At 36.6% G+C, this 19932-nt stretch overlaps 2 protein-coding genes and 1 long non-coding RNA gene across 10 annotated transcripts; all 3 read right to left on the reverse strand.

Moving 5' to 3' along the window:
* Nucleotides 1-5315: 5315 nt before the first annotated feature.
* On the reverse strand, nucleotides 5316-7535 carry LOC110914967 (F-box/FBD/LRR-repeat protein At1g13570-like). Of its 4 annotated transcripts, none has more exons than XM_022159577.2 (5): nucleotides 7338-7535; nucleotides 6223-6843; nucleotides 6046-6162; nucleotides 5814-5969; nucleotides 5316-5737 (listed from the first exon to the last, which is right to left on the reverse strand). In XM_022159577.2, exons 2-5 carry the CDS (start codon nucleotides 6823-6825, stop codon nucleotides 5426-5428), a joined length of 1188 nt encoding a protein of 395 aa, XP_022015269.1. In that variant the 5' UTR covers nucleotides 6826-6843; nucleotides 7338-7535; the 3' UTR covers nucleotides 5316-5425. The 4 variants fall into 4 exon arrangements, with proteins under 4 accessions (XP_022015269.1, XP_035840920.1, XP_022015270.1 ...); XM_035985027.1 differs by having other exon boundaries at nucleotides 6223-6846; XM_022159578.2 differs by lacking the exon at nucleotides 7338-7535 and adding an exon at nucleotides 6988-7103.
* A 2767-nt stretch (nucleotides 7536-10302) lies between these two features.
* Nucleotides 10303-11101, reverse strand: LOC110920249. The gene is made up of 4 exons (XR_004883293.1): nucleotides 10988-11101; nucleotides 10782-10900; nucleotides 10516-10695; nucleotides 10303-10445 (listed from the first exon to the last, which is right to left on the reverse strand). It is a non-coding gene; the product is annotated as an uncharacterized LOC110920249 (long non-coding RNA).
* Nucleotides 11102-13388: 2287 nt separating this feature from the next.
* On the reverse strand, nucleotides 13389-15607 carry LOC110914969 (F-box/FBD/LRR-repeat protein At1g13570). Of its 5 annotated transcripts, none has more exons than XM_022159582.2 (5): nucleotides 15424-15607; nucleotides 14642-15107; nucleotides 14445-14528; nucleotides 14208-14363; nucleotides 13389-14130 (listed from the first exon to the last, which is right to left on the reverse strand). In XM_022159582.2, exons 2-5 carry the CDS (start codon nucleotides 15095-15097, stop codon nucleotides 13816-13818), a joined length of 1011 nt encoding a protein of 336 aa, XP_022015274.1. In that variant the 5' UTR covers nucleotides 15098-15107; nucleotides 15424-15607; the 3' UTR covers nucleotides 13389-13815. The 5 variants fall into 5 exon arrangements, with proteins under 5 accessions (XP_022015274.1, XP_035840921.1, XP_022015273.1 ...); XM_035985028.1 differs by having other exon boundaries at nucleotides 14442-14528; XM_022159581.2 differs by having other exon boundaries at nucleotides 13389-14112; nucleotides 14208-14350; nucleotides 14445-14562.
* Nucleotides 15608-19932: the final 4325 nt, after the last annotated feature.

Here is a 19932-nt window from a genome sequence, read left to right on the forward strand (position 1 = left end):
TCTATGGTTGCAATGAAATGATGGTTTTTAAAGTTTGATGGTTCATAATAAATAAAACATACTCATGGTGGTAAAGGATGAAAAGGGGAACGAGAAAAATGGCCCCATGCACAAGAACAAAGCAACCCGACACAAATTTCTCCGTTAAAGAAGGTTCAACACGGGCCGTGTCCAACCAACACGGCCCCGTGCTGAACCCCCTGCAGAAAAATGCCCAGTTCAGGTAACTGGACACGGGCCGTGTTCACCAGACACGCCCCCGTGTCCAGGCTTCTGTCTCTTTTCTTTAATTTTTGTTACTGGCACCTGAACATGGGGCCGTGTCCGGTCCCCACGGGGCCGTGTCCAGACTGCCAGTAACATAAATCTTTGCTTTTTAACACCACATTACACATCCAATCAACCTAAAAATTTATTTTTGGGACACATTGAGGACAATGTGTAATTTAAGTGTGGGGGGAAGCTAAAACCTTGAAATTTTGCAAGTCCTAATAACAAGCCTTACACAAAACTCTATTGGAACCGCTAAAGACCCCAAATTTTTTTCAAAAATTTTCATTTTTTTTTTACTTGTCTAAAGTTTAAGTTAGGAATCCTAAGATTAATAAGGTTATATTTTTACAATTTTACAACCGAGAGCGTCATGATAACAAGAACCAACATAAGAAAATTATGAAATGGCATGACAAGCTTAGTTAAAATTTGATTATATATATTTGATCACATAAAACCCATTCCCACAAAAGTGAGTTTTGAGCCTTTATTGAGCATACAAATTTACATCCTTAGACTAAATGCTCATTTTTCGTTTCTTGTGTGAATAGCCGCTTGGTTCTTACGACTCTAGAACTTGCCACGACGATTCATTCCCGATCCTTACCAACTTAAACCCAAGTAAGTAAATGATAGAGGCATTGGGACTAACCATTTTTCTTTCTACACCATTATTTTTCAATTTTTTTTATCACCTACCCAAAATCCCCCTAGTTAACCCCTTTGAGCCTAAACCTTTCATTTATTTACCCTAAAACCTTTTTACCCACCAAAAACCCTTTTTTATTTTCATCCTTTATTTTAGTAACAAGCTCGGTTTTTCGTGTGACTAAAAAAAATGATGATGAAGTTAGAAATAAACAAACAAAGCTATTAAAACAAAAAGCTTGTTTGGAGAAATACTTCGAAATAAAAAGTCACTAAAACAAAGTGTTTTACGAAAACCGACGCTTTTTACACTTTTCGCCCTTTCACTAACCACTAACCCAACCACTCACCTTTAGCCCAAGCCTAACCCTTCACCCAAAAAGCCCTCGTGATATTTACAAAGGTATAAAGTTAAAAAGGAGGAGGATTGATTGCTTGGCAAGCTTATGGTAGGAATAAGTTCCATGCCGCTCTCGAGTGATTCACTAAAAATACACCTTCGGCCGAGTGTTGAGTGATCCCCCGTGAGGTATGTGAACTTGTATATAAATGAAATTTTAAAAAGGCATGCTATGCCCAAATAAGTAATTTCTCTTATGAAACGTTCTAAATAAATCATAACGAATAGGATTGTAAATAAATAAAAATAAAACCCAAAAAGATCTTGGATTCCCGACACTCTATGACAAGCCAAAAAAAAAAAAACCTTTTCTTCTACCCATTCCATTTGGGAGTGTAAGCCACATATTAAAGAGTTTTGGTTGAGGACAAGCAAAAGTTCAAGTGTGGGGGTATTTGATGTGTGTAAAATGCAACATATAAATTACATCAATTGAGGCATAAAACTAACCCTTTTTAAGTACTAATGTTGGAAAACGAGTGTTTTTGTCTTCCTTTTGTATTTTCAGGATGAAATGAGCTCAAATTCACAAAAGAAGCAAAAAGACAGCTAAATCTAACATAAATACAAGAAAAGGAACAAAAGTGGATTGCCCGACCCCTCAACGGCATCCTCCCAAGCAAAAAAGAGAAGTCAGAAGACTGAACACGCCCCGTGCTCAGCCAGCACGGGGCCGTGCCCAAGAAGCAGCAGAAAAGACAAACCTATAGAAGCTTCTATTGCCCACCACGGGGCCGTGTCCAGTGAGCACGGGGGCGTGACGAAAGTACAGCAGGCGCATTAATTGTAATTGCGAATTACAATTAATGAGGAGAGAGAGTGTCAGACGGGCACGGGGGCGTGTCCAGCGGACACGGGGCCGTGCCCAGCCTTCTGTTCAGCCTATAAATAGGAGTGCTTGGTTTCATTCTAACTCATCCCTTGGCACACCACCACCATAACACTTCATCCACCACCCACCACCACCATAACACCATCATCCACCACCATCATCCATTGTCCATCATAGAGTGTGTGAGTCGTCTCGGGATCCAAGATTGATCGTAAGAGTTCTTGACAATCAAGGCCATGTTTGCCTAAGTCTCTTACATCACTTGGTGAAGACAAGTGTTTAGTATAATACTTTTTATTTTTAATCTTTTGCACTTTTTATTTGGTTTTGTATTAATGACTTTAATAACTAGTTGCTTATGTTGAAGGTGATCTTTCCTTATCGTTTGTCCGTGGTGTCTTGGCATTATTTTACTGTCTATATAAAATAAAAGATTTTCACCATTCATATCTCCACGGTCTATATGGAGATATGTTGGCTACCTGGTCGGGGGTTAAGGGAACGGTTTGGTAAGGGTCTTGCCCTTGTTCAGCGTTTAGAGGTCCTGCAAGGGACCTGGGTCAAATTTAGTAGGATCTCCTTCAATGCCCATAGGTATTGGATGGCGGGGATCCAAACTCTTTGACCCCCCTCATAAGTTAACTACTATTAATACTATAACCCGGCTATTTAGGACTGTATCCCTGCTGACTCAGACTACTTAGCCGAGGGTAACGTCACCGCCAAAAGCGGGGCCTACCATAATTTGCATTAATAACTTAATTCATTATCTTCCAATAATCCAACCCTTTAGGATTGCATCCTTGCTGACTCAAACTACTGGGTTGAGGGTAACGTCGCCTTCAAAAGAGGGGCCTACTACAATAACTAAGATAATCTCTTAAACAAGTGCAAAAGTGCGAAAATAATCAAAGGTTATACTAATACACGAGTCGGATCCAAGTGATTCATCTTGTCTATCTGTTTTTTATTTTATTTTATTTTTCAGCATTTAGTTAGTTTTTGTGTTCTTAGTTTAAAAACCTTTTCTAACTTTTTTGATTTGATTAGACGTTGAGGATAAACCGGTACTAAAAGCTCTTGTGTCCTCGAACGACCTCGGTATCTTACCAACACTATACTACGTCCACGATGGGTGCACTTGCCCATATGTGTGTTTAGTGTTAGTAAATATCGTGTTTTATAAATTTAAAACTTGGCTAAAAGTGTAAAAAGGGCTTAAATATACATCTAAAAATATATAACACCTCGCACACATCACTGGGTTTGGTTTAGGTCAACATTGAAAATAAAAGTGTCATCTTTTTTGGTTTGGGATGGGGGTTATAAAAGGTCAGCGGATGCATGTTATCAGGTTAATGAAGATATTGCAGATTCAAAGTCAATGAGTTTGACTACAATTAGAAGTTGGATGCTTTGAATTTGATCATGAATTTGGGAAGTCAAACTCAATTTTGCAGGATTGATATGGTATAACAGTGTTCCGATTGCTATTGAGAATCAAATGCAACATCATGGGAGTAGGAAACCGTCTCCGTAAGCTGTAGATGTACCTGACTCGATCTGGTGTTTAAAGAACTCACCGATTTGCTTCTCGAACTGAAACCTTTTGCTTCTCGAATTGGAACGGTTTGGTCTGGACCGGCGGTGGTGACGGAGTACTCTGCCACACGGTGGTGCCGGAAATCGAAGACGCCAGAAAGAGAAGTTCAAATTGGATGATTTTGGAGAGTGATTTGGGGGGGGGGGTTGAATAGAGTTGTTTCTGCATTTTGGGGATGATGAACAACTTTTATTAATATGTTATATTAATTATTAATATGTTAAATGAAAAGCAAAATGACCAAAATGCCCCTGAACTAAAAGACAAAGTAGGAGGTTGCAACAGTAAATAAAATGGGGTTTTTGAGTTTTGGACTAAAATGGCAACAAAATGCAAACCACAGGGACCCAGATGTAAAAAGTTTGAGATTTGGACTAAAAATGGCAAAAGTGCCCAAACCACAGGGACCAAAATGGCAGTTTACTCAAAAACAAATTAAATGATAAATAAAATATTATTAAAAAATAAAAACAAACACTTCGAAAAAAATTACAATGTATCATAGTTTTGTTTTGATTTATACAGAGTTAAATGACATTTTAGTCCATGTGATTTGAACCATTTTGTCAGTTTAGTCCAAAGGTTTCATAAAACAACTGGGTTAGGGCCAAAGGATAAATGGTATAAGATTTCGAAACATTAAGTATAAAATCATTTTAAATACAAAGGACACTACTTGAAATTTGCTACATAGATAAAGGACAAAACTTGAAATTCACTCTAACTTATATTAAAGTTTTGCAATTTTAGTTTAACCAAAATAATTGCTAATATGGTTCTCCCTAATCCCTACTCTTTATTTCCCTATAGTATAATCTAATCAGTAATTTTTTACGTGGGATTTCATAATTCGTTACGAACAAGTTCATAATTCGTTCATAACTCGTTTCAAGAGTCGCATTTTCAGAAGTTAAATACACATCTAAACATATTAGGTGCTAGATAAGAGAAGGTTAAAGAAACGATTTCCATTTGGTACAAGGAGTTGGTAGATAAGATAAGGTAAAACAATTGTCGATTACTTCTTATAAACCTAAGGGGCTGTTTGGTAGCCTCTGAATGGTTATTAAGAGGCTACCTCTTAATGGAACCATTAAGAATTTTACCAATAAGAAGGTAGAAGAATGTGACATGTGATGATTTACCATTCAGAGGTTACCTCTTAACCATTCAGACTTGAGGTTACCTCTTATTCATTCAGAGGTTTTAAACCATTAAAAGGTAGCATCTGAATGGTCATTAAGAGGCTACCAAACAGCCCCTAAATCCGAAATGATCTGCGTTTTAGCTGGATAATAGATTCACTTGGGTTCAAAACCAAGATGATTTACAAAGTATGAAAGCTTTAGGCCCTGTTTGTTTGCATCTGAATGGAGTCAATCAGAGCCAACCTCTAATTCAGTCAGAGGTTTTGGTGTTTGGTTCGACATCTGAATGGGGATTTCAAGCTCTTAACCATTCAGATTTGTGAAGTTGCTGAACCGTTGAGAGGATTTCAAACTCTTATTCGGTCAGAGGCTCTCATTCACCAAACAGGGTCTTAGACTTGTAACAGAAGACAAACTAAAATTTCATAGATTACACATACAAAATAGTCCATAAAAACATTAACTAGCGTCATTAAAATAACTAAGGAAATTAACTAGCGTCATCAAAATAGCCGCCTACATCAAGAAGTTTTTGGGCGTACAACGGTTAACTTTGCAGAAGGTGATGCCCGCGAAATTGGGTGTGAAACCAACTCTCTAAGCATCTTCAGTTCTTCATCAACAGAAACATTGGCGTTAAGCTCAATTCGCACGTTCTTTAGCACAGGTGACTTGGCCATAATGAGTTTCACAAAATCCATCTCAAGAGGTAAGTTGCTAAACATTTCTATCACCAATGACTCAAGATGATCCAACTTCAAATCTGGGTACCCTTCTACATCAAGAAAGTTGGCGGGAGTTTGTCGAACAGGCAACTTGTCATTATCATACATCTAATTAGAAAACATGTTAAAAATGTCAATACAAATATAAAGAACCAGTATCATATATAATAATAAAACTATTTACCTGAAAAATAATTCCCTCCAACACAGGGGAGCTCCTGATTATACAAAGGGCAGACGAGATCTCATTTTGTTCCAGCAAGCACACATACAGAAACAGATCTTTGAGATGGACTAGTGAAGCTGGAAGCTTATGTGGCATGCCACCTGCACACAAGTACTTTAACCGGGTACCAAAGTCAAAATTAGCAAACAACACATTCTTAATCAGATGTAAGCTTTAACCTAGATACTACCTTCATATAATACTTTGAAATGTCCAAAGTCTGAATCAAAGGAACACACGGTAAAAGATTAACAAATGTAAACTCGTTTCCTCTTGCTACAGAGTCAATGCCTTTCCGTAATTCATTCTGCATTAAAACACCTTTAGAATAACATCATTAATTCATAAATGGTTATATGGAGCTTACCAAACAGAGATACTGAAGCAGCGGGCACTTGGAGAGGATATGCTGAAGCATTTGAGCAGAAACCTCAACATTCCAAAGAGTCATGCTTGTCAGTGATCTAAATCTGGTAAACGTCAATGGTGGTTCCAAAGTACAATTATCCAGATATACAAGTTCTAATCCTTGCAATGAAAAGAAAGAAACGGGTAACTTGTAGGATCTCTTATCACTAAGAAAGAAGAGCTGTTTCACTTTATTTCCCCTTGCAAGATAACTTATCATTTGGGCAAACTCAGACTCCATATGAAGATGAACAAGCGAACAGTGAAACTCTAGTGTCTCCGGACCGTTGTGGAATAATAAAACATGAAAGATGGCACTGACAAGCTTATACTTCTTCAACTGTAAGCAAAGATGATTAGATGACATTGTAACCATGTCGTCTGTAAATACAAGTTTGGGCATGCCACGCCAAGTATAGCGCCATTTCTTTGACAAAACGCTGGTTCTCAGTGCATCTCGGAGTGGCATTAGACTTAGAATACTTTCAATAATGTTTAGAGGAAGGGTGCTGATGATGTCAGAATTTAGGGTTTGAGTTGTTGTTGGGTTTTGATTCTCCATATTATAATGCTGCTGCTGCTGCAAGGTAGAATGCAAAAACACAATCAAACACCTAAATCCCCCCAATCAGATTTAGGGCAAACGATGGCTCTAAAAATCTTTCTTCTGTAGACCCCCAAACGGATGGAAAAATGGGGGTTTGGAATAATAACAAAAACTTACTCAAATTAAACTATTGGGTAGTAGATACACAGTCACACACATATACATTTATCAAATTCTTGAACTGAATTGATGTTTATGAAACTTTTGCTCATGACAACAAGGGGGTGTTTGGGTTAGCTTATTTTGGAGCAACTTATGACTTATTGACTTATAAAAGTTAATAAGTTATTTGTTGAGTGTTTGGGTTAGCTTATTTTGAAGGATTTTATGCCTTGAGAAGTCATTTTTGAGAAGTTAGAATTTCTAACTTCTCACTTTTGACTTATATAAGTTAATAAGTTAGTTTTGAGAAGGAATGCCAAACACCCACCAAGTTGTAAGCAAAAAAGTGAGTATGAATTACGTACCTCTCTCTGGTCTAGGGTTTAAGCAACTTTCACTCGTCTTTCAGATTTGGGGTGGGGATTCATCGCCTGTATGTATCATCAACTCACGATCATTTTCATTTTTACAATTTGATGTTTTTTTTTAGTTTTCACTCTTGAATAATGGGCACCAAACCCCTAGAGCGGACCCATGTGGCCTCTATTGTGTTGTGGGCTGTTAGAAAAGGCTGTAGAACTAGTGGGATTGTAGAGGTGCTTTTTAGAATACCCGGTTTCGGGTATAAAATTGATTTTGAGTATCATTGGGTATTGAAACACGGTATTAATACCTGGTTTCAAAAAAAAAAAAAAAATAAGATTGTTATTATTTTACACAAAAATAAATTCGTTTAAAAATTAAATTTCCTTTGTAATTTGTAAAAAATAATACAATAACAAAACTACAAATTATTTACTTTATAATATGCATTTTTAAAAATACTTGAATACAAAAGTTGTAAATTAAACATAAAAATATACTTCAAAAATTCGGGTATTCTATCGGGTATTAAAATAATCGGTATCGGGTATAAGGTATAACTGGGAGTGGGTATAAAACGGGTACGGGTATTGAGCTCAAAATGTATACCCACGGGTAGGTTCGGGTTTGGTTACAGGTATAAAATACCCGGGTACAAAATTAACTATTTCCGGGTTTTTTTCTCGGGTCCAGTTCCGGGTGCGGGTTTTTGTGCACCTCTAGTTACATGGTGGATTTCAGACGGTATTAGTTCGATTCGTTACAGTTCGGCATGATATAGGCACTCGGCATAACAATAAACATGTGTTTTACATTGTTCGATAACCATAAAAAAACAAACACAACTTATTTGTAAAAAAACAAATTAAATCTAATCTAACTTATAATAAAAGACTCCAAATAATGCCACATGTCATTTTCTCCTTCAATCTCATAAATTTTATTTATAACTAGTGGGAATGCCCGCGCGTTGCGGCGGGTGTCCTAACAAATGTTGACGTTACACAATCCGTATGACATTTTTCGCCTTGTAGTAAATTTATATATCCAAAAAAACCAGCTCGACAACTTTGTTCGTCCCTTCGCTGAGCCTTTTTCATGAACAAGCCACCACCAATCATTTCTGATCCACGTCTGCATTTAACTGAAAAAAAGAAACCATTAATAATCTAGATTAATAAAAACACTACATTTATATATAAACGTTAGCAGGTCAACCCAACTCAACCTGCACAAAAATCTACCCATTTTGACTTGTTATCCAACCCACCTAACAGGTCCGTTTTGCCGTCTCTAGTTTCAAGACTGAAAGATAACAGTAGTGCTAATCCATGCTTTAAGAGAACTGACCTTAACCATAACCATGTCATCACTGACACATTGTTGAAGGCATGGAAGAAACCTTTATGGCAAACGGGTCGGGTCGGGTCATGGGTCAAAATGGGTTCGGGTCAAAATGGGTTAATTAAAAAAATGGTTATTTTGGTTCGGGTCGAAACGGGTTTGGGTCAGAACGGATTTAGGATTGGGTCGAGTCGGGTTGGTTAAAAAAATGTTTTTAACAAGAGCATTAATAAACTTTTGCCCTTTACAGCCAAAGACACTGAGAGAGATAACAAGAGCATTATTTATAGGCTTATAGCCAAATACACCATATGCTTCTAATATTCCCTTCATGCATAAGTTCCAGCCTTAATGAACACTGTAAAAATGAGTTAAACTTTAAAAACAAATTCAAAATTCAAGAATAACAGAAGTGTAAATTTGAAGTTTAAAGTTCAAACATACGTGGAGCAGTCGGTGCTAGGGCTGATCTTATAAGGGATGTTGACACCGCACTTCCCCGGGAGGTTGCTTGCAAAGCCGAGATTAATGCCCGAGTTGGACGCATACACACTCTTTAAGCATCCGCAGGCAGTCTGACGGTCAGGAGTCAACTTTGCAGCATTATTGAGTCCTTTAACTCCACCACAACAAGCCGGTGGCACAGGACCCCTTTCATTAGGTACCCTAAGCATGGCGCCAAGGTGCTGACCACCTGGCGCCAAGGGTCGGTCGGGTCATGGGTCAAAACGGGTTCTCGTCGAAACCGGATCGGGTTAAAATGGGTTAATTAAAAAAAGGGTTATTTTGGTTCGGGTCGAAACAGGTTTGGGTCAGAACGGGTCGGGTCGGGTTGGTTAAAAAAATGTTTTTTTTAAGTTATTGAGAAAAACAGTGAGCATGAAGAAAAGATAAAAACTGTTAGCGAGAAGAATAACGAACTCGAGAGAACCTGCGAGTCGCTTCATGTTGAAAAATCGGCTCTTGTACAGTTGTACTTGAGAAAAGTGTTCTTTTGTCTCAGTTACGTGTTATAACGGTTAACATGCAGAAACTCGTGGATCAAAACACGCTTCTTGAGGATTCTCTTTCGACCGCAAACACCGAACTCAAAGATCTCCGAGAAAAATCAAAGGGTTTGGAAGAGGTTTGTGAGTTGCTCTTGTACTTGAGAAAAGTGTTCTTTTCATTATTCTTTATATCCAATTTTCATCCACTTCACCAATCCCCTAACCTACATCTAACTATAACCTTTACTCTATTACAGACCCGATAGGTGGATTTGCCTATATGTATACACCCGATAGGTGGATTTGCCTATATTATGTATACAATTAGTGACCTTTTTTGGCTGAACCATTTCGGTAGCTAGCTTTGCAGCATTTTTGTTGTAAATATGCAATTGTTTCTCACTATAAAAATCCTTTGGTAAAGGCTATCCCGACGAAATGTCGTCGGGAAAGGCCGCCGTATCAGATGGGTTTTCATTATGCGTATATTGGTCACAAATATATGTCGCCTTTGCTTTTTTTATCAATGCAATTAAAGTCACATTTTAAGGGAAAAAACAAACAAAAATCCGTTGTATGCTATTAAGGAATTACACCGAAAGAGTTCTAACCTGATAAGGCGACCATTTCTCTTGTGTTAGGTCCCTTATTAGCAAAGTTGCTGATAAGTTCACCTAAATTCATATTCCCTCTTGAAAGATCAGTTGCGGCTTCTGCCGCGTTTGAATCTGGAGAATCTCTTCTTCCAAGTCTTACGGTCCATGACTGCCCCCCAACCTACATAGTGAAATAATTATAAATTTATGAACCTATGTTTTACATGTAATTAATTTAGTTTTATTACTACCACGACAGAAGCATCACGAGCTGCAACCGCGAGTATATCAGCACACGATACAACTCCAGGACATACACTCTCGACTGCAGCTTTAGCAACATCTATAACATCATATCCCAACACACCATCATTGGCTGGTGACTCCTTCTCACTGCCAGCACCTCCTAGCAAAAGAGATGCATCACAACCCTATAAAATTATTTACCAGGTTCATAATTTAAAATTGCATGTTCTTATGTCTAATCACCATAATGGAATGGAATAAAGATCATAACCTGAACGAAACAATCATGAAAATGAAGGCAAATAACCAAGACTGCATTGCGACCATTACGTGATACCGCAACATTAATTGAAGTTTGAATGGTTGAAAGTGCATTAGGGTACGCCTACTCTGATCATCATATGCCATATAATAATAATCAATATAAATAAATAACATAAAAACAAAGGAAAGATGGTTATCCCCAAATCCCCTCACCTGAAACAACTTCCAATTCAATGTAGTTGGTCCTGTAAATCCAATGCAAGCTTAACGGTTTTGAGAGTAATCAAAACTCAAAGGCTGCTGCTGACAAAATGGAGCCTGTCACCAAAATCAACTAAAAATCCCAAAATAAGTCCACATAGATGATAAATCACTAAATTGGCACTTGATAATCAGAATATACAAAAAACAAACAAAAAGAAATCATAAAAAACCAAAAAAAAAAAAGGAGAACAAGGAATGACTCTAAGAATACGCATAAATGGTCAATTAAACCATGTCAAAACATACCTCTACTGATATATTAAACCACATTAGAAGTTACCTACAACATACACAACAAATTGGGAGCATTAATTCAATATACAAAACATAAAATAAAACAGAAAAAAGATAATATTCGATATCAAGAGGGTGGAGAGCAGCAAACAGATGGTAAATATGAGTATATATACCAAATTAATTTAAAAATCAAGCACAAATCAGAAAACCTAGAGGATAAATAGAGTGAAATAAAACCTGACGAAGAACGCTGGTGGAATCATGCAAACATCAAGTCGTTGGCATAGTTTTCACCGAAGAAGAAGAAGAAGAAGAAGAAGAAGAAGAAGAAGAAGGGGGCAATGAACACACGAATCGACTGAACAATGAAGCGTTTGCAGAACACCAAAATAGAGTCATGGGGCGATTGTAGGTCTCTGATTTGGATTGAAACGCAGGTGAAATGGCAATGGGTGGTTTTGATAAAGAGAAAAATAACGAGGAAGATCTTTGGAATTCCTTATTGAATGTGGCGAGCTAATTAGAGGGACGTCTGTTGGGTTTTCTTTGAGGGCAGGGAAGGAAAATATTTTGAGTGAGTGTAGGGTTAGGTTTGATTTACTATTATACCCTTTTAGTGTCTTAAAAATTTATATTTTTGACAATTTTACCCTCACAAAATAAGCATTCATTAGTTGTACATATTGCATAAAATGATGGACGTCATGTAAAATTACATATGTGTACATCACTTCTCCTTTTTATAGTATTATAGATTATAGATTATTTGATAAATTTCTTTTAAAATTAATATTAATATTAATAACTAATATATAGATATCATTTATTTTTATCCTTATCTTTATCTAAGATTAATAAATAACTTTAATTTTGCAATTTAGACCCTTTGTTTTTTTTATTTTTAACCCAAAGTTTTTCATCTTTTGCAATTTAATCCCAACTCTTTTCTATTTTCAATTTTGGTCCACCATACTTATCATCTTTTCCAAGTTTTTGGTTTCGTTCTAAATTTTCTGAGTTAATGCACCGCAACGTGCATGTGGGGTTCAACATTTTTTTCGTATATTTTTTCATGTTTGACTGGCCGTCACAGTACATCTATTTTTCTTCGTTTAACAAGTTCGACCAACGCGCGGGTCCTGGATTGACTTAGTACTTTTTTTCTATGTTTTACGTTTCGGTTTAATTTCTCTGCAACGAGCGTTCGTGATTCAAAGATTCCATGTCTGCTTTTCGCTCGGCGTTATTTTTTTTGTTTTTATTTAATTTGTTTTTACGAGCTTTTTCGGTGTTGGTGGTCGCTGACATTGGTATAGCATTGGTACTACTTGACACAGTTTTATAACAATCACTGCAACGAAGGGACTTAATACTAGTGATATATAAAATATTAGTAGTTAAATAAAAACAAACACTTAAAAAGACAATTAATATCTATCATAGTTCTGTTTTAATTTATATTAAATTGAATTAAGTGGTGTTTTGGTACATGATGAATCGTTTGTTTGTTCAAATGAATATCAACCAATAGTTTGTTTAATTAAATTAGTTATAGAAATATTGGATTTTAATAATCTTAACTATTTGTCGTTGACCGCCAACAGTCTCAACTTCAAAAATAATTACTGGCAGTCTCAACTATTAACATATTGACTTCCAATAGTCTTAACTTCAACCCCTCAAGCCACATTTTATAAGTTTGGCCATAAAACCATTATCTACACTTTTAACCTAACACCAGAAATTGTATGACATTTGAGTAAAAAAAAAAACCTTGACATGTTGTGGACTTATGACACAAACGAGAGTTTATTGTTTTAATATGGATTCATATACATAGCAACTGAACCCAGTAAATCCCACTCATAGCAAAGCTATTTGTAGGAATCAAAATATATTTCACGAAGTTTGGCCCTTTGCAATATTTTATTACAGTTTACCCCAATTTAGATGATAATATTTATGAAGATCATTCCAATAGATAAAGCTGAATAACTATCATTAATGGCACAAGACTTGGTTAACATTTATATGTATACTATACTCCAAATTTAGAATGTTACGAATAAAGGTCAAGCAACTGGGACAAGTAAGTGCAAATAAGAGAAGGTCGTACAGTGCAAATTATTTATTACATACGAAAGGAAGCGGCATAAACATGCTGATCATGCCACATTAGTTTATATGAAGTGAACTTTTAGCCAAATACATATTGGACTCAATTGGATACAAAACCATGATTACTTTCAATGAAAGCTTAAAACTTTACCCCCAGACTCAGGCTTGCTGGGTGGCGGTCTGCGAGGTGGGATCACCTCGGCGGTTGGGAGGACCGTGGAATAACCCCCCCCCCCCCCCCCCACTTTCAATGAAAGCTTCAAACTTGTCACAAAGTTGAAACTCGCATTTCATGATCAACACAAAACAAAATCAGCAAAATCCACACACATAATAGTCTATTAAAGCCTCACACAACGGCAATCCTTAATCCTAAGTTCTTAAGGAAATTAACCAGCGTCACGTCATCAAAATACCAACCTTCATGAAGAAGTTTTTGGGCGTACAATGGCTAACTTTGCAGAAGGTGATGCCCGTGGAATTGGGTGTAAAACCAAATCTCTAAGCATCTCCAGTTCTTCATCAACAGAAACATTGCCATCAAGCACAATTCGCACTTTCTTTAGCACAGGTGACTTGGCCATGATGAGTTTCACAAATTCCATCTCAAGACGTAAGTTACTAAAGTCCTCTATCCACAACGACACAAGATGATCCAACTTCATATCTGGGTAGTCTTGTGGATCCAAGTTCATCTCCAATGTCTCAAGATGATCCAACTTCTCATTATCACACATCTTATTAGAAGATAAGTTAAAAATGTCAATAAAAGTATAAAAGCAACTACCATTGATTAAATAATAAAACTATTTACCAGAAAACCAATTTTCTCCAACAACGAGGAGCTCATTATCATACAAAGCAACGCAGAAATCTCATTTTTTTCGGCCATGCACACATCCAAAAACAAATATTTGAGATGGACTAGTGAATCTGGAAGCTTATGTGGCATGCCACCTGCACACAAGTACTTAAACCGAATACCAAAGTCAGAATTAGCAAACACCATATTCTCACATCAGATGTAATCTTTAATCTGAATACTTACTACCTTCATGTAATACTTTGAGATATCCAAAGTCTGAATCAAAGGCACACACCGAAAAAAGATCAACAAATGTAAACTTGGTTTCTCCTGCCACAAAGTCAAGGCCGTTTTGAGATCCAATCTGCATAAAAAGACCTTTATAATAACATCGTTAATTGAAGGAAAGGAACTTCAAAAAGTGTTGGTTATATGGATCTAACCAAACAGAGATACTCAAGCAGCGGGCACTTGGAGAGGAACTGTTGAAGCATTTGAGGAGGAACCTTAACACGAAAGAAGGTAAGCCTTTTCACTTTACTTCCCCTTTCAAGATAACTTATTATCGGGGCAAACTCAGAATCCAAACGCAGATGACCAACCAATGATCTGAACTCTAGTATTATCGGACCATTGTGTAACAACAGAACGTGGAAGATGGCATAGGCAACCTTATACTTCATCAACTGTCCGCAACACTGATTAGACGGTAGTTTGACCATATCGTCTGTAAATGTAAGTTTAGGCATGCTCCGCCAAGTATAGCGCCATTTCTTTGACAAAACGCTCGTTCTCAGTGCATCTCGAAGTGGCATTCGGGCCAAAATATGTTCAATAATGTTTAGAGGAAGGGTGCTGATGATATCCGATTGAGTTCTTGTAGGGTTTTGATACTCCATAATAATGCTGCTGCAGCAAGGTAGAATGCAAAAAAACAAAATGCAAAATTTGTTACTAGATAACAACAGTTTTGATGATTACCATAGTAGGATTAACAAACATACTTGATGGGTAAAAAACATTTCTTCTTTAGACTCACAACTCAGATTTAGGGCAAACATGGGGGCTTCAAATAATAATAATAACAAAAACTTACTCAAATCAAACTATTTCGTAGTAAGTAGATATACATATACAGTTATACATTTATCAAATTCTTTAACTGAATTAACACTGTTGATGATGACAAGTTGTAAGAAAATATGAATATGAATTACGTACGTACCTCTAGTCTAGTCCAGTGTAGCTAGGGTTTAAGAAAAGGAATCCGCAAGTAGAATTAGTCGATTTGCAGTACTCTCACTCACTCGTCTTGAGACATCCTTTCAATTTGGGGCTTCATCGTCGTTTACTGTTTACTCGCTTTTGACAGGAGGCAATGTGAGAAAATGAAAGTTAATTACACACATAGTCTTGGTTTATTAGTCTTGCTTTATAGCTAGTTTGGTCTTTAGATGCTAACTTTTTTTATTAACTTGTTAAGGTTACGTGCACATCATGTGTGTAGGGATGACAATTAAACCCGAACCCGATGAGTAAATCTAAAACCCGGCATATTTGAGACGGATTTGGGTTGTGTAATCAGGTTTGAGATTAGTTTTTATTTTTTTTTCATGGGTTTGAGACATGTTTGGGATTTGGTGGTATACTTGTTTACCCGACCCGATTACCCGATAAAGTGTACGTCTTTACCCGATTTTATACCCGAAAAGGTATTGAAGTTCCAATTAGGTAATTCAGGTTTCAAAAGTATTCTAATCAGCTTACTTAAAATTCATTTTTCATTAAAATTAAGAGTTTTTTCATCTATGTAACGACTTTCGGTTTCAATAAGATTATATATTTATGAGTTTCTTATGGATCAGTCAGAATCTCAATTCACTTTATCGGGTAATCGGGTCGGGTAAAGGTGTGACTCCAAGAGGAGTCGTGTCTCTTCACAAACGGTTGTGACTCTTGAAACATACAAACCCTATTTATATTGTCGTCGATCAACAGGTGTGACTCCAGGAGGAGTCGTATCCTTTAATTTGAGTTCGTTACAATCTTCCATCTTTCCACCTTTGGCCCTTGTACTTCATAACTACCCTAATTTTAATATAAACTATCTATAAACTATTTACATAACAACCCTTTAACTTAGGATGTGAGGGATTAGAACTTCAGCAAGATAAGATCTATGGGATGTGAACATATATGCATTACACAATCATTCGTATGCACACAAACTAAATATCCACACATTCACTTCGCCATAAATGGTTACACAACATCAATGTCATAGTGATGTGTCAATAGTAGTATGGTACCTTCATAGGTAGGGACGTGGGGTGACACACGATCATATGTGTATTAACTAGACGTGCATTGTATACGATATAAGCGGTTTAATTAACACAAATCAACTTGGAGGAACATTGATAGTTGAAAGTGTACTTCATTTATAATCGTTTTACATTCTTAGTTTTACTATCTTCGTCTTTTCTTATCACGATAAGTTGTTATGAGTGTATCCGTGACCATCACGTAAGTGGTTATGAGTATATTTATACCATCACCTAACAGTTTTTACCTAGATGGTATCCCTTTGTTGTCATCAATTTTGGCACCCCCTTGGATGTGCTATCAACATGTGATCAATCCGATCAACAAGATTAAACAATTGTCGGGTACAAGTAGGTTCCAAAAAGGGACGTCATACATTTATAAATTATTTATTGAAATTTGGTTATAATTATGGGGTAAGTTATTCTACAAAGGCTTCTAATTGTAATAAGTGTAAGAAGGATTTATAGAGTGACAAGTGTCCAATAACCTAAAACTAAACCCATTACATCACCACCAAAAACCTAAACACCCACCCCCACCCCACCCCACCACCACCCAAAAACCTAAACCCCCCCCCCCCCCCCCGGGCAAACTATACCTCACCAAAAAAACCCCCAAAAAACCTAACCACCCCCACCCCCCAAAAACCTAAAAAAACCTAACCCCCCCCCCCCACCCCCAAAAAACCTAAAAAAAAAATCTAAAAAAAACTAAACACCCACCCCCACCACCAAAAAACCTAAACCCCCACCCCCACCCCCTCGGCAAAAAGAAAAAAATTTTTTTTTTTTTTGGGTGTGGGGGCGGGGGGTTAGGTTTTTGGTGGTGGTGAATGTTTAAGGTTTTTTTTTTTTTTTTTTTTGTAGTTGGGTTTTTTTGTGTAGTGGGTTTTTTTAGGTTATTGGACACTTGTCACTCTATAAATCCTTCTTACACTTCTTACAATTAGGATCCTTTGTATTTGATCCTAATCCGCGTTTTAGAATGAGTCATTTTTAAGTGTTTTCTGGCCATTGCGTTTTACATATAAGACATTTCTTTGTGTTTTTGGTGCATTGCGTTTTAGGTAAAACACTTTTTTATGTGTTTTCTGGCCATTGCGTTTTACAAATAAGACATTTCTGTGTGTATTCTGGCCATTGCGTTTTACAAATAAGTCATTTCTTTGTGTTTTTTGTGCATTGCGTTTTAGGTAAAACACATTTTTATGTGTTTTCTGGCCATTGCGTTTTACAAATAAGACATTTCTGTGTGTTTTCTGGCCATTGCGTTTTACAAATAAGTCATTTCTTTGTGTTTTTGGTGCATTGCATTTTAGAAAAATGTCATTTTTTAGTTTTTTTTTTCATTGCGTTTTACGTAACTGGTGGTTTTCTATTGCGTTTTACGCAATTGGGTTTTAATTTTTTTTTTTAAAAAAAAAATATAGCAATAGTATACTCGTTTTAAAGATAAAAAAACGCTCGTTTTTTGGTGCAATTTTTATAAAAAAATAATGTCGTATGAAAGAGTTATTAACGTTTAAAAAATGGGGGGGGGGGGAATTGGAGGAGAGATAAACTATTGGCTTGGATTGACTAGAACGCCCTTGAACAAACTCACACGCCTCTTTTTTTCCTTTCAATTTCCCTGATTTAATCTTAGCTCTTGATTAACTTAATAGATGGTCAAAATCACTTCCTATGCTTTCTAGCCAAATAAACTTTCTATTGTATTTCCACCCTTAAGTATATTAAACAAAACCCCTAAACAAACAGAGAATTGAGTGGAGAAGATTATTAAACGAATATAAAAAGAGTCTTATATTCATTTATTAGGTCAACTGTTACTAAAGCCCATTCTTTGACCTAAAATCGTTCTCTCTCTCGCGCCAAAAGCCCATCGAACTTTCACCTGGTAATCAATCATATGTTTTTTTCATTCAACTTATGACCAATTTAGTGATCTCGGCAAAGAAAGAGGCAATGGTACGCGAAAGCTTATGAGGATGATTAACATGCCTTTGTCCCTTTGGCGTTTGACATGTTCGGCTCCTTGGTGCCGGAGGCGGTTCGGTTCTTGGCTAGAGTTCAGCGTGTGGTTTACAACAACTTTTTCGACCCCTCAGGGGTGAGGCTTGTTTTTAATAGATTAGGGTTTTCCATTTAGAAGGGGATGGCGCCTGGCGGCGTAGTTTGTTGCTCGTCTACCTCTTATCCTTATGTAATTTGCTTTGGTGATTGGAATGAAACAATATAAGTTGTAAAAAAACTTAGTGATAAAAATTATTTTGGTAAATTCATATGATACGTTATTAAAACTATGATATCGGAAAAGATAAGGAAATATAAATAATATTAATAATTAAAACATGAAACGATTCACCATTCATATCTTCTTTCAAATTTGAATGTTCAAAGTTACCAAACATAGGGCTAGAGAATCTTCTCCCTCACGTTCTATTCACCAATACATATATATATATATATATATGTATACGTGGCCCAAACTTTGCTATTTCAAAACCGGCGATTCTGAACCACGGACTATAAGCAACTGTTATCATGAAGTAAGAAATTTACGATTTGATTTTGTTTTTGTTTTTGCAGCAGCATTATGAATAAAAAAACTGAATCCCAACATTCGGATATCATCAACACCCTTCCTCAAAACATAATTGAAAATATTCTAAGTCTTATGCCACTCCGAGATGCATTGAGAACGAGTCTTTTGTCAAAGAAATGGCGGTATATTTGGCGGAGCATAGATGCCTAAGCTTGTATTTACAGACAATCTGGTTAGAGCTTCATATAAATATTACCCACGAACTACGAAGAAGTATAAGCTTGTCAATGCCATCTTCCATGTTTTGTTGTTACACAACGGCCCGACAATACTAGTGTTCGATTGTCCTCTTGATGAACTTGAAATAGTTTCTGAGTTTGATCAGATATTGAGTTATCTTTCAAGAGAAAATAAAGTGAAAGAACTGACCTTCCATAATGATTATAGATCCTACAAGCTTCCTGCTTCTTTCTTTTCATTGCAAGGATTAGAACGCATACGTCTCAAACGTTGTACTTTTGAACCACCATTGACATATAACAGATTTAGTTGCCTGACTTGCTTGATTTTTATCAACGTTGAGGTTTCTGCTCAAATGCTTCGACGGTTCCTTTCCAAGTGCCCGCTTCTTGAGCATATCCAATTGGTACGATCCATATAAACCATTTATGAATTGAAGCTTCTTCAATAACAATGTTATTATTATTAGAATCAAATACAAAGGATCCTAATTGTAAGAAGAGTACAAATGATCCTAAAAAACCCACTATATAAAAAAAAACTTGAACATCCATCACCACCAAAAACCTAAATCCCCACCCCCACCCACCCCCTCACCCTGTGACGGAACCAATGTACAAGG

The sequence above is a fragment of the Helianthus annuus genome, chromosome 16 (genome assembly GCF_002127325.2).
Source record: "Helianthus annuus cultivar XRQ/B chromosome 16, HanXRQr2.0-SUNRISE, whole genome shotgun sequence".
Classification (NCBI taxonomy): domain Eukaryota; kingdom Viridiplantae; phylum Streptophyta; class Magnoliopsida; order Asterales; family Asteraceae; genus Helianthus; species Helianthus annuus.

Coding starts and splice junctions, on each gene's coding strand:
- LOC110914969 (XM_022159579.2), bottom strand. CDS start 15,097: ATGGAGTATCAAAACCCTACAAGAACTCAATCGGATATCATCAGCACC. Junction 14,563..14,641: donor TGCTTGAGTATCTCTGTTTG/GTTAGATCCATA, acceptor CTTTTTATGCAG/ATTGGATCTCAAAACGGCCT. Junction 14,131..14,207: donor TGGAGAAAATTGGTTTTCTG/GTAAATAGTTTT, acceptor TCTTCTAATAAG/ATGTGTGATAATGAGAAGTT.
- LOC110914967 (XM_022159577.2), bottom strand. CDS start 6,825: ATGGAGAATCAAAACCCAACAACAACTCAAACCCTAAATTCTGACATC. Junction 6,163..6,222: donor TGCTTCAGTATCTCTGTTTG/GTAAGCTCCATA, acceptor GTTTTAATGCAG/AATGAATTACGGAAAGGCAT. Junction 5,738..5,813: donor TGGAGGGAATTATTTTTCAG/GTAAATAGTTTT, acceptor TTTTCTAATTAG/ATGTATGATAATGACAAGTT.